Below are 13,053 nucleotides of genomic sequence, written 5' to 3'. Positions count from 1 at the left end.
GGGATAATACATGACACTGGCTGCAGAGAGCACAGAGCACAGCAGTGTGAGGTATGATTACACATCTCTCCAGGGACAGTACATAACACTGGCTGCACAGAGCACAGAGCACAGCAGTGTGAGGTCTGATTACACATCTCTCCAGGGACAGTACATAACACTGGCTGCAGAGAGCACAGAGCACAGCAGTGTGAGGTCTGATTACACATCTCTCCAGGGATAATACATGACACTGGCTGCAGAGAGCACAGAGCACAGCAGTGTGAGGTCTGATTACACATCTCTCCAGGGACAATACATAACACTGGCTGCAGAGAGCACAGAGCACAGCAGTGTGAGGTCTGATTACACATCTCTCCAGGGACAATACATAACACTGGCTGCAGACAGCACAGAGCACAGCAGTGTGAGGTATGATTACACATCTCTCCAGGGATAATACATGACACTGGCTGCAGAGAGCACAGAGCACAGCAGTGTGAGGTCTGATTACACATCTCTCCAGGGACAATACATAACACTGGCTGCAGAGAGCACAGAGCACAGCAGTGTGAGGTCTGATTACACATCTCTCCAGGGACAATACATAACACTGGCTGCAGACAGCACAGAGCACAGCAGTGTGAGGTCTGATTACACATCTCTCCAGGGACAATTACATAACACTGGCTGCAGAGAGCACAGAGCACAGCAGTGCGAGGTATGATTACTCATCTCCCGAGGAGAAATTCAAAACACTGGCTGCAGTCTACATGGTCACACGTGCTGATATACTTTGTGTAATCCATTGTGTCTTTCTGCAGGTAAAGGTAAGAAGAGAGGTGAAAGCTCCTTAAAACTGGAAAACGAGCCCCAGGAGGTAAGAAATCACAGATCCCCAGTGTACTTCTTCCTGAATTTGTGAATTGTGTCATCATTATAGTGTTAAAGGGGTATTCCTATCAGGGCATTTACATTTAATTAAATTCATTTGCCATTTGTAAGCATTTCTTCAATTGGATGTTAATAAAAAAAAATGTTCCTGTGTGAAGATAATTTCTAATAAATGTAGCCATGTTGTCCCTTAGAAACGAGATGGCTTCCTCGGATACGGCCACGTCACACTCTGGCAGCGGTGGCCAGATATGCGCTATATAGAGTCCTGCAGGACCATTAGGATTCAGCAATCATTACCACAGGACGGCTGTGGGACCTGCAGCAACTCCCGGACACTTCATATACAAAAACAATTTATTTCTTTGTGCAATTCCTCCAGCAGAGGTGGCCGTATCCGAGGAAGCTATCTCGTTTCTAGGGGACAACATGGCTACATTTATGAGAAATTATCTTCACACAGGAACATTTTTTTTAATAACATCTAATTGAAGAAATGTTTATATACGGCAGATTAATGAAACTGAATGTGAGTGCCCAGACGAGAATATCCCTTTAATTATATGGGTTGTCCACTTTAAGCACATTCCAGCTCTCAATTTTTCCATTACTTTTTTTGTATCATTTCTACATGGTTTCCAAGATCTCTGCTTGCTGTCATGCAACGGGAAGCTTCACCATTTACTTCCTGTAGATGATCCATGATCATGTGATGTCACACAGGTGCACGGCTCGGTAGCGTCAAGGCAGCTTTGATTGCACTGTGTGTTGTAACGAGCCGTGCACCTGTGTGACATCACATGATCATGGATCATCTACAGGAAGTAAATGGTGAAGCTTCCCGTTGCATGACAACAAGCAGAGATCTAGAAAACTGATACAGAAAGTATATTGGAAAATGTAACAACTTTTCATGACATTATTAATTATTTGCTATAATGTGCTTAAAGAGGACAAGCCCTTTAACACAGATTCCTAAATAAAGTTTTTATTTTATTCCATTCCCCCATTATTTCTACCTATGTTATGGCGTTCTTACTCACATTCCTAAGGGTGGTGTCACACGTGGCGTTTTGAACCCGTTTTTGGTCATCCTTTTTTGACCGCCACATGTGACCCCACCCTTATGAACCGCGGAAGGGTCCATTATTGAGCTACTAACACAATGGCGCACAGTGACCTTTGTTATTAGCTTGGTTTAAGGATATAAAGTTTTTTACTTGGGTTACCATTGTGTAAGGGAGCGTCTAATTCTATATCTGCAAAAATTGTATGGCGCCCCCTGTGGAAAATACATTTTCTTTATGGAAGTATTCTGGATTGGTGCATATTTTTTAGGGGACATTTTTGAACTATTATGTAATTTTTGCATTTTATCACTGTTTTGCTTGAACACATTTGTGGATTGCAGCCAAATATTGCTTGGTTTATGTTTTTAGTATTCTTGGGAGAGTAAGTTCTTGTTGATTGTGGTCTATATACGGTAAATCTGCTCACTTTGTGTTATTATTTTTACATCCCTATTTGAGTATAAACTTCCGCCTTCTATGTAAAAATTTACGTTTTCAATGCATTTTTTTTTTTTTAATAATTTGTGTTTGTCACAAAGTTGCATGATGGTGGTACAGACCGTTAATCTAGACAAATGCATATGGCCTGGTTGTCTGATTTAAAAAATGTATGGGCTTTGCTTTTTAATCTGTTTTTTAATCTGATGTATCTATGAACTCTACACATGTTCATCTATTACATTTAGGAGATGTGAAGTTATATATTTTCTGTTTGCACATTTTTTCCATCAAAGTCAACTTTTATGCATTTTTTTACACTTTGAATCAAAATTGCATGAATGTGCTTATATCTATAAACTCTTTTAAGGAAATTTACTATTTGATTTTATGCACTATGAAGCAAACATACCTTGAGAATTCTGTAGCTGCACTGATGCAGAAACATATCTTGTTTAATTCCTGAATTGAGTGGTTTTGCTGAAAAAAACAATTATAAAATTACGATAATGAGGCAGTGTCCTGGAGCTTCTCTTACCCTAATAATGCACTGCTCCAGAGAATGACGTAATCACTGTGTTGTCCCTGACAGGCAGAAGTAATCAATCTCTGCACCATCCCCCAGCTGCTGTGTATGAGTCTTCCAGCTCAGGTTGATTAGTCCTGTCTGGACAGTTCATGAAGCTCTGTGTAATGTGCTAGCCAGTATGCACCCAGCTTTCCCAAAGTTCTGAATTTTATATTTGTTTATTGAGCAAAACCCCTCAGTGCAGGGATGAAACAAGATATGTTTCTGCATCAATGTAGCTACAGCATTCTCAAGGTATGTTTGGTTTACAGTGCAAAAAAACAAATGGTAGTTTGTGGTAAGCTTTGTCGGGGTTTATTATAATTCTTTATGTTGTGATTTCAATTAATTTTGTACACGTCAAAATTGCACTGCTGGGTGCACATAGACCACAGCACAGGTCAGTGGTTGTTGCTTTGCTTGTGAATGGAGCATTAGCGGCACCTCACAGACTCATCACCTGTATCCATCCACTTGTGTTTTCTAGGCTGACGCTGATTTGGCCCTGGATGCAGAGTTTCTGGATGTCTACAAGAACTGCAATGGAGTCATTATGATGTTTGATATCACCAAGCAGTGGTAAGTACTGGGGTCACACACCATGGATCTGCACTGTACAGTCATTGCACATTTAAAGGACATTTGTCATCAGGTCTGTGTCACTTGTCCTGTCACCACTACCTGTTGGAGCAGCTCACAAGGATCCCATCCCAGCCTTTATCTAGTTATTTCATACATTATTCATTGTAAAATCTTCTATTTTTTTATCATGTAAATGAGGCTGGTCACATGGTCAGAGGCAGTGATATCACCCCTGTTCCCCCTCCCCTCTCCTCCCCCTGCTCATGTCTGTGTGTAATGTATAGTAAAGCATGACTAGTGTGTGTGCTGCATCTGCTGACATGCTGCATCCTCCTAATATACAGGTGAGAGACACAGACATCAGCTACACATGAATCTGACATGTTCTGCTGTAACATGGCTGCCTGGAGCTGCTGTATCTCTCCTATACACACACACAGGCTGCAGGGGGCGTGGCCACCAGCACCAGGAAGCACATCATTATACAGGCTGTCAGTCATGCACTGGGGGTGTGGCTGTGCCTCCCACTCATGAATAGAGTGGACAGCTTGAATATGCTAATGCTTCATTGGACATCTCACAGGTCATTTGCATACAGCTTTAGGACCTCATTGCTTAGGTTTACAGGCATGTAGAGGGACAATGAAGGGCTAGAGGCAATGCTCTCTAATGGCAGTGTATGAAAATATATTTAGTTTAGGGGGGTTATTTTGCCTGACTGGTTCTCTTTAAAGGGGCTGTCCCGTTTTTGCATATATTGTTTGTACTATGAAAAGTATCATAATATATTTTGTGGTGTCCCACAGGTGTATTGCTCGTTATATTCCTGGTCATGTGGTGTCCCACAGGTGTATTGCTCGTTATATATCCCTGGTCATGTGATGTCACACAGGTGCACGGCTCGTTATATTCCTGGTCATGTGGTGTCCCACAGGTGCATTGCTCGTTATAAATCCCTGGTCATGTGATGTCACACAGGTGCATGGCTCATAGTATCCGAGTAATCAAAGCTGTGGGACATAAAGGGCCATGCACCTGTGGGACATCACATGACCGGGGATATAACGAGCCGTGCACCTGTGGGACATCACATGACTAGGGATATAACGAGCCGTACACTTGTGTCACATCACATGACTAGGGATATAACGAGCCGTACACTTGTGTAACATCACATGACCAGGGATATAACGAGCCGCGCACCTGTGTGACATCACATGACCAGGGATATAACGAGCCGTGCACCTGTGTGACATCACATGACCAGGGATATAACGAGCCGTGCACCTGTGTAGAATCACATGACATAGAGTCCATATTGCATCTAGCTGGCCATTATTGCATTGTTTTTATTACTTGCGCCTCTTCATCTAGCTGTAAATGAATAATCCACTTTGGTTTCTTTTGTTTTTCAGGACCTTTAATTACATCATGCGAGAGCTGCCCAAGGTCCCCAGCCATATCCCTGTGTGCGTGCTGGGAAATCATCGCGATATGGGGGAGCACAGGGTCATCCTGCCGGACGATGTGCGAGACTTTATACAGAGTCTGAACCGGTGAGTGATCACATAGAGGGAGAGGTAGGTGGGAGAGATATGGGTCATAGATCCCTCACTCAGAACTTCATGCTGGAAATTGGGTGTTGACCCAACCAGTCCACATGTTACATGGATGATTCTTTGATGTTTCAGTGATTATTCCTGCTGAGCACAAGACCCAGCTTGCAAGCAGTAAATTCTTTGTAAACCAAGATCTCTGCTTGCTGTCAGTTTAACGAAACACCAATTTGGCTAATAGGCCTTCTGTGTGTTACAGTGTATCTATACAGATAGGAAGCATGGACCTGGATTCTGCTTGTTGATGCCTTCTTTTCTTGTGCTGTGTTTTTTACATTGACTGATACATTGTTACAAGCCCTCCAGATGTAAACAGTCTTTCCATTTATTAACTAGTGAAGGATATCAGATGGGCCGGGGTCCTACATTCCACCCCCCAGGGGTGTACTCTGTATAATAGTGCTCTTTATCCCTGTCCCCTGATCCTGATGGTGGGTATCACGAGGTTGCTCTTCTCTGCTTCCCCTTGCAGGCGCCCTGGTTCCTCCTACATCCGCTATGCTGAGTCTTCCATGAAGAACAGCTTTGGGCTGAAATACTTGCACAAATTTTTTAACATCCCTTTTCTGCAGCTACAGGTAAGACCCAAATTCGCATTCGTCCCGTGTTACATTGAAAGTTGTTGGCTTGGTTGTGCCCATCATGACATGCAGAGGGACATGCAGGAGAGGTGGCAAGGCTGGAGGCCTGCTGCAGCAGCAGAGGGATGTGTATAGGGACAGGAGAGGTGGCAAGGCTGGAGGCTGCTACAGCAGCAGAGGGATGTGTATAGGGACAGGAGAGGTGGCAAGGCTGGAGGTCTGCTGCAGCAGCAGAGGGATGTGTATAGGGACAGGAGAGGTGGCAAGGCTGGAGGCCTGCTACAGCAGCAGAGGGATGTATATAGGGATAGGAGAGGTGGCAAGGCTGGAGGCTGCTACAGCAGCAGAGGGATGTGTATAGGGACAGGAGAGGTGGCAAGGCTGGAGGTCTGCTACAGCAGCAGAGGGATGTGTATAGGGACAGAGGTGGCAAGGCTGGAGGTCTGCTACAGCAGCAGAGGGATGTGTATAGGGACAGGAGAGGTGGCAAGGCTGGAGGCCTGCTACAGCAGCAGAGGGAAGTATATAGGGACTGGAGAGGTGGCAAGGCTGGAGGTCTGCTACAGCAGCAGAGGGATGTGTATAGGGACAGGAGAGGTGGCAAGGCTGGAGGTCTGCTATAGCAGCAGAGGGATGCCGGGGATGGCAGCTCTTGTGGATTACTATAGGGTTGTGCAGGACAGATAATTACTAAATGTCCAACATGTGATTTGTCTTTAGTTTTTGATAAACAATGTATAACTTTTTATGCCTGGTCACATAGAGACCGTGTGTGCTTGGGGCTTATGTGTATGTATTATGGCTTCATCTGAAGGCGTGTACTTGGGGGACATGGGCCTCGTGTATACCTAGTCCATATACACCTTGTGATAATGTCCTTTGGGGTCTTATTGTAATTCTTATGATTGGTTCAGGATGGACCAGAACACTGGATAAGGTGGTGTCTGGGCAGCGCTGTCCTTCCCTTCTAGGCTCATGTATTAGGGATTTCCTATGTAAATGCCCCTTAGTACACCTGAAACCAATGGAGCATCTGAAGTTACAGCCGTGTCTGGGGTTACAGTCCCTGTTATTGCTCCAGTAACAGTAACTAAGAGTGTAAAGTTATCCCCGCTCTGCCTTACTTATTCATCTCTGCATTCAACCTGACACTGTTAACCCTTGGGGCTTCTAAAAGTCATTGCTACACTGGGGCCTGGCCCCTGGCCTCCCAGTCACATAGGGTTAAAGGTCCCGTCTTTTGTTAGTGCATCTGGAGGCATCTGACTTTTTCCTTTTCCTTGCGTTCCACAGCGAGAAACCTTGTTACGACAACTGGAGACGAACCAGCTGGACATCGATGCCACCCTCGAGGAGCTCTCAGTCCAGCAGGAGACAGAGGACCAGAATTATGAAATGTAGGTTTCTGCTTAGCGAGACAACAGGGGGTTGGGGCACTTGCAGTGGTTGTGTTTCTTTCATAGTAAGCCATAGATGATTTGTGCACCTTGTAAGCCCCTGCAGTAAGTCGTCCAGTCTCCCCAGTGCCGCAGTTTTCCATCCTCTTGTAGTTATTGCTCCATGTCCTTCAGATCTTTGTGTTTTGAGCATAGTTGGCACCTCCAGACATGTACCACGTCCTCCCACTCACCCCGGGCTTATTAACCAGATGACATTTTCCTTCTGTGCTTGTTTCCCTTTTTCTATGTGAATTGTGACGTCCCTTATATCGGCACAATCTGCCAATAAGATGTTTGTCTCATTACGCTTCTATGTCCCGTATGTTCTTGCAGATTCCTGGAAATGTTAGAGAATAATAAAAGTCTGGCTTCTCCAGTAGCAACCAATGGACAAAGCCCATCGTCTGGTTCTCAGTCCCCTGTGGTCCCCATAAACTCGGGGTCTCCTGACAGCTCGGGTCCGGGCACACCTCTCCAGATTCCTACTACAGTGCCTGCATCCCCTCCCCTGGCAGTGTCTCCGCCACCTCCTGCCCCGGATGTCTCTGAGGTCTCCGGAGCTTCCCCTTCCACCGTGTCTTCTCCTCCTTTGTCTCAACAACTGCAACAGAAACGCAGCTTCATGTCCCGTCTGTTTGGATCCTCTGCTCCTGAAAGCCCTGCTGCCAAACCAGGTGCGTTCTCAAGACCTGAGGCCTAAGTATCATACATTATAGATAATGGATGCAGTGTAAGGATACATCCACATATGCAGGTTACATGCTGCAGAGCAATGATGAATTTGTGGCATATTTTGCAGCAGGTTTCTCTATAGTGTGTGGATGAGATTTGTTGAATGTCTTATCTTCTGCAACTGGAAACAATCTGGATGTTCCTCTCACAAACCCAGAGACGTATCCAACCCTTGTGGTCGTTGCTTAACGAGGTATCTATTGATGGATCCTACTGATTTCCGCCAGAAATTACCATTACCATTTAACGCTTGAAGTTCCTTCACCTTTCCTTTTGTTTCCCGTGATATAGATAGGGCCATTAGTTTCTGGTAACTCCTTAAACCATAGAAGTAACTTGCTGAACTGCTAGATCTTGTATCATGTCCGCAGCCTTTACTATGCAATACATTCAGAGATTTTTAGTTTTTTCCTGTGACCCCATTTTGTTTTTCGCCATAGCAGAGGCCCCATCGCATGCGGAGCCGCCTGTGAGAGTGCAAAGTGTAGAAGACTTTGTCCCTGAAGACAGTCTGGATCGCAGCTTTCTTGAGGATAGCGCAACGCAGAAAGATGTAGGAAGAGCATCTCCTAGAGAAAGACGGGACAGTGACAGGTTGGTGCTTGATTTTTTTACAGGTGGTTGTTTTGTCATAGCCACAGTTTAGGGGACGGAGGGGGAAGTGGATCGTGTCCATAGGATTAGGATAGGATTCCTTTCACGTAAATGAGTTTGCTTTCTCTCTGCTTGCAGTGATGGAGATGGACCAGGGACAAACCCCATGGTTGCCGGTTTCCAGGATGATTTGGATCCTGATGACAGATTAGCTGCCAAATCCTCCCTGGCAGTCATCCCCAGTAAGAACATAACCCTGTCCAGTGATGATGAGGACCACGCTCCTCCTGTGCAGATCACCAGGGACGAAGACTTGGATGCAGAGTTATTTTCATGGTGAGTCATATCGCATGTAAAGTATAGTATTACTCAGGTCCTATTTCATAATAATGACCTAAATAGTTGTATTGCAGGAAACCAGCTCAACCCTTAGTCCCACAAACGCAGCCTTTAAAGCTGAACACATCCAGTCAGCCCTCCAGCAAAGGCAAGAAAACTAAAGCAAAACTCGAGGAGGACTCTGACAGTGACCCCGAAGGACCCATCGCCACCCAGATGCTTTCCTTTGTTATGGATGACCCTGACTTTGACAGTGAAGACTCTGCCCCAGTATCAAAAGCAAAGGTGATTCCTAAGTATAGAAACTGGGAAGGACTAAAATGTAAAAGATCTGTCTACCACGGCTTTCATTATTGTCGTAATAGCAGGTTACACCATTGCATTCACATCCCAGCTTGCTGAACGCTCCTGCTGTGCTCTTAACTCTCTGCACTACATCCTCTCTCCTTTGTTCGGAGTGACTGCTGTAGTATGCAACCAGAAGCAGGCTGCAGCAATTACTCAGAGTAGAGAGGACAGACTGGTGCAGCTAAGAGCACAGCAGTGTAAGGACACATCAATACTCCACTGAGAAGCTACAATCCTGTAATATATCACATAATAATGTGTCATAGAATAATGTAATGACATTAGCTTCTGGTCCTACAGGAAGGTCTCCCGGTGCTGAATAACATGTCGGAGAGCTCCAGCGAGGAGACGCTCTCAAGTCTCCCTACACAACCAATACAGCCCTCCGCGCCTGCCTTCAAGATGAGGCAAGACTCTGATCTTTTCGGTTTGGGGTTTGAAGAGAAAGTGACCAAGGACAGCGAAGAAGGTGATTAAAGACGTCAAAGCTAATACACATCTGTCCTGTAAATGGTTAATGGACATTGCATTGAACTTTTTTTTTTTCTAGAAAAAGAAAGCAAAGCCTCCAAGGAGAGAAAGAAGAAGAAAAAGAAGACTAAGGAGGTATGAAATCAGATCGGCCTTGATGTTACCAGTCACTGAGCCGCTGTTCTCTAGGACGTTGTGCACCGGGCAGACGTCTCTATTCTGGACCGGGCTGTTTTGGTGTTATTCCAGTTTAGGCCGATGTGAGCTGTACATGACCAGTCCGCGGGTTGAGCACTGCGCCTGTTTGTGCACAGCGAATGAATGCCGCCTGATGGTGAAGATATAGATTGGAAAACTAATGTGTAGCACAGTATAAGTTGAGGCTTAGGTCAGCGCTTGACTCCATGTTAAATGGATGGTGGCTCTAATATTTAGAATAATTGCTGGGGGTCTGCAGGTGTCTCCTATGAATGTACAGATGGTGCATTACTGACCAGTGCTCCATCCTCTTCCTGGAAGCACCATGGAGGTGAATAGAGCGATGGTTAAGCGTGCACACCATTTTTAGGGGCGTTCTCAGGCCCCTTATTCTCTTCACTGGGTCTCTGACGACACTGATTAGTAAAGGCACAAGCCTTAATCCCGTTTTGCCCCTAGTTCTTGTATGAAGTGGCGTCATGAGCAGTTTCATCATACTTGGAAACTTTGCGCTATTTTTGGGGGGTGGGGGAGGTTGGCTGAGCTTCCAGGTACTCAGTTTCTTCCTTAGCATCGCCAACAACAGCACTGGGTAGCATCTAAGTGAACCAAAAATTGAGAAATGAAAGTTGTGTATGGATTGTCCTCAGTCTGTAGAATTTTCTGTAAAATACTGAGACAAACGGTCGTCTGGAAATCCAGTTCTGCGCTACAATCCCCTCTATTGTAAGCTGCTAGGTAACTAAAAGCTTGGACTTTGCAGAAGATTGGGGTTTCAGGGGCAACTTCTTACACTACTTCTAGGGGATAAGTGTTAGATCACTGGGAGAACTGGCGCTGAAGCCCGTAGGTGTTTCTTGTGATTACATGCAGGTAGCTTGATCGATACCATAATCTCTTACTCTTCAACAGGCTCCAGAAGAAGAAAAGTCATCCAAGAAAAAGAGTAAACACAAGAAAAGCAAAGAGAAAGAGGAAGGCAAAGAAGAGAAGAAGAAGAAGCCCAAGAAAAGCAAAGAAAAGAAAGACCTTGATGATCTGGAGGCTTTCCTGGGAGGAGGTGAACCCAGCAAGCCGAGCTCAGGTGGGGAGTACGAGGAGCTATAGGTTGTGTCTGCTCATCCATGGATTGAGATCTCTGCCTCCCTCGCCACGTCCTCCACCCAGAGCAAGGTGCTTCGGAGGAGGAGGAGAGGGGAACCAGATGTCCGTCTTCTCCTCGTCTCCTGCCTTCATGTATCTGGATCATCGCTCTTCACCCAGAACTTTGCAGAAGAGAGGAACACTACAGAAAGTGCTTGGGTTAGGAGGAACATTGTGGGAACTTTGACTTGTCTCGCCTGCTCGGAGACCTTCACATGTCCCTTTAACGGTCTGCATTCATTCCGGTCACCTCTGACCTCCATGTACAAACCAAAAAGCTAGTGGCCACTCAGCACTGGGGCACGGGCTGCGTGGTGGCTCACGTCCAGGGATCAGTGTGGCCTCCTCACTAGTGGCCCAGCATGCGTCTGTCTATTAGACCTGTAGTATTCGTGCCGCCTCATGCCCCGGGACATCCTCAGTTATTTGCCCTCCTTTTTATTCGTTCATGCATTTTGTGGATTGTTTTTATAGAAAGGTTCACCCCAGCACCCCAACACCAATATATCCAGGGACTCCCCAGTTGAAGCAAACAGTCAAGGGGGAGGCAGAGAATTATTGGTTTTAATGGTGAGAAGTTTCCATTTTCTTTGTGGTGTTTGTAGTGCGGTTGTTGAGTATTTTCTTTGTCGATGTCTCCTCACTTCCCTCCTGCTGTGTTTGAAGTGTTGAGGAACTCTCTAACATCAGTGACCAAGTTTTTATTTAAGGTCCAAACCAGAACGGCATAAAGAAAAACCATTCCAATGCCCCCATTCCCCTGTCCTGGATTCAAGTTTAAGAGGAACCTGTCAGCAGCTGTGACCCTATAGACTGCAGCCAGTGTTATGTATTGTCCCTGGAGAGATGTGTAATCAGACCTCACACTGCTGTGCTCTGTGCTCTCTGCAGCCAGTGTTATGTATTGTCCCTGTAGAGATGTGTAATCAGACCTCACACTGCTGTGCTCTGTGCTCTCTGCAGCCAGTGTTATGTATTGTCCCTGGAGAGATGTGTAATCATACCTCACACTGCTGTGCTCTGTGCTCTCTGCAGTCAGTGTTATATACTGTCCCTGGAGAGATGTATAATCAGACCTCACACTGCTGTGCTCTCTGCAGCCAGTGTTATGTACTGTCCCTGGAGAGATGTGTAATCAGACCTCACACTGCTGTACTCTGTGCTCTCTGCAGCCAGTGTTATGTATTGTCCCTGGAGAGATGTGTAATCAGACCTCACACTGCTGTGCTCTGTGCTCTCTGCAGCCAGTGTTATGAGCACAGATCACGGCAGTGTGATGGTCCGTCCAGGGACAATACATAACACTGGCTGCAGAGAGCACAGGGCACAGCAGTGTGAGGTCTGATTACACATCTCTCCAGGGACAATACATAACACTGGCTGCAGAGAGCAGAGCACAGCAGTGTGAGGTCTGATTACACATCTCTCCAGGGACAATACCAAATACAGGCTGCAGAGAGCACAGAGCACAGCAATGTGAGGTCTGATTACACATCTCTCCAGGGACAGTACATAACACTGGCTGCAGAGCACAGAGCACAGCAGTGTGAGGAAAGATTACACATCTCTCTAGGGACAGTACATAACACTGGCTGCAGAGAGCACAGAGCACAGCAGTGTGAGGGATGATTACACATCTCTCCAGGGACAATACATAACACTGGCTGCAGAGAGCACAGAGCACAGCAGTGTGAGGTATGATTACACATCTCTCCAGGGACAATACATAACACTGGCTGCAGAGAGCACAGAGCACAGCAGTGTGAGGTATGATTACACATCTCTCTAGGGACAGTACATAACACTGGCTGCAGTCTGTATGGTCACACCTGCTGATGGTTTCCCTTTTACTGCTCCCTGACGCGGTTCCTTTACAGAGCTGAGACCCTTGGTGACTTCTGACCGGTCACTTTTCCCTGCTCCTGCTCTTCCACTGTCATCATCCCGGCTCCTGACAGGGTCTCGGGTGTGACGTCTCCTCTATTTGCACAGATCTCTCTGTATTTACTTGTTGATCTTTTGGGGGATAAATGCACATTAAAAAAAGAAAGTAAAAAGTTG

The 13,053-nt window shown here is 45.8% G+C and overlaps 1 protein-coding gene across 2 annotated transcripts in view; it reads left to right on the top strand.

Moving 5' to 3' along the window:
* RABL6 (RAB, member RAS oncogene family like 6) overlaps positions 1 to 13,053 on the top strand; it is a 22,804-nt gene extending 9,751 nt beyond the window's left edge. Inside the window, exons 5-16 of one of the 2 annotated variants that reach the window (XM_072125515.1) lie at positions 804 to 859; positions 3,437 to 3,528; positions 4,947 to 5,087; positions 5,620 to 5,725; positions 7,022 to 7,125; positions 7,501 to 7,841; positions 8,343 to 8,493; positions 8,632 to 8,829; positions 8,907 to 9,117; positions 9,481 to 9,649; positions 9,731 to 9,786; positions 10,762 to 13,053. In XM_072125515.1, coding sequence (XP_071981616.1) covers positions 804 to 859; positions 3,437 to 3,528; positions 4,947 to 5,087; positions 5,620 to 5,725; positions 7,022 to 7,125; positions 7,501 to 7,841; positions 8,343 to 8,493; positions 8,632 to 8,829; positions 8,907 to 9,117; positions 9,481 to 9,649; positions 9,731 to 9,786; positions 10,762 to 10,956 — 1,820 coding nt within the window. In that variant the 3' untranslated portion in view covers positions 10,957 to 13,053. Of the gene's footprint in view, positions 1 to 803; positions 860 to 3,436; positions 3,529 to 4,946; positions 5,088 to 5,619; positions 5,726 to 7,021; positions 7,126 to 7,500; positions 7,842 to 8,339; positions 8,494 to 8,631; positions 8,830 to 8,906; positions 9,118 to 9,480; positions 9,650 to 9,730; positions 9,787 to 10,761 lie in introns of both variants that reach the window. The other variant, XM_072125513.1, reaches the window with a different exon arrangement.

This window comes from Engystomops pustulosus, chromosome 9 (genome assembly GCF_040894005.1).
Source record: "Engystomops pustulosus chromosome 9, aEngPut4.maternal, whole genome shotgun sequence".
NCBI lineage: Eukaryota > Metazoa > Chordata > Amphibia > Anura > Leptodactylidae > Engystomops > Engystomops pustulosus.
Note: the sequence above shows the minus strand (reverse complement) of the source record. Positions and strands in the feature narration are given on the sequence as shown.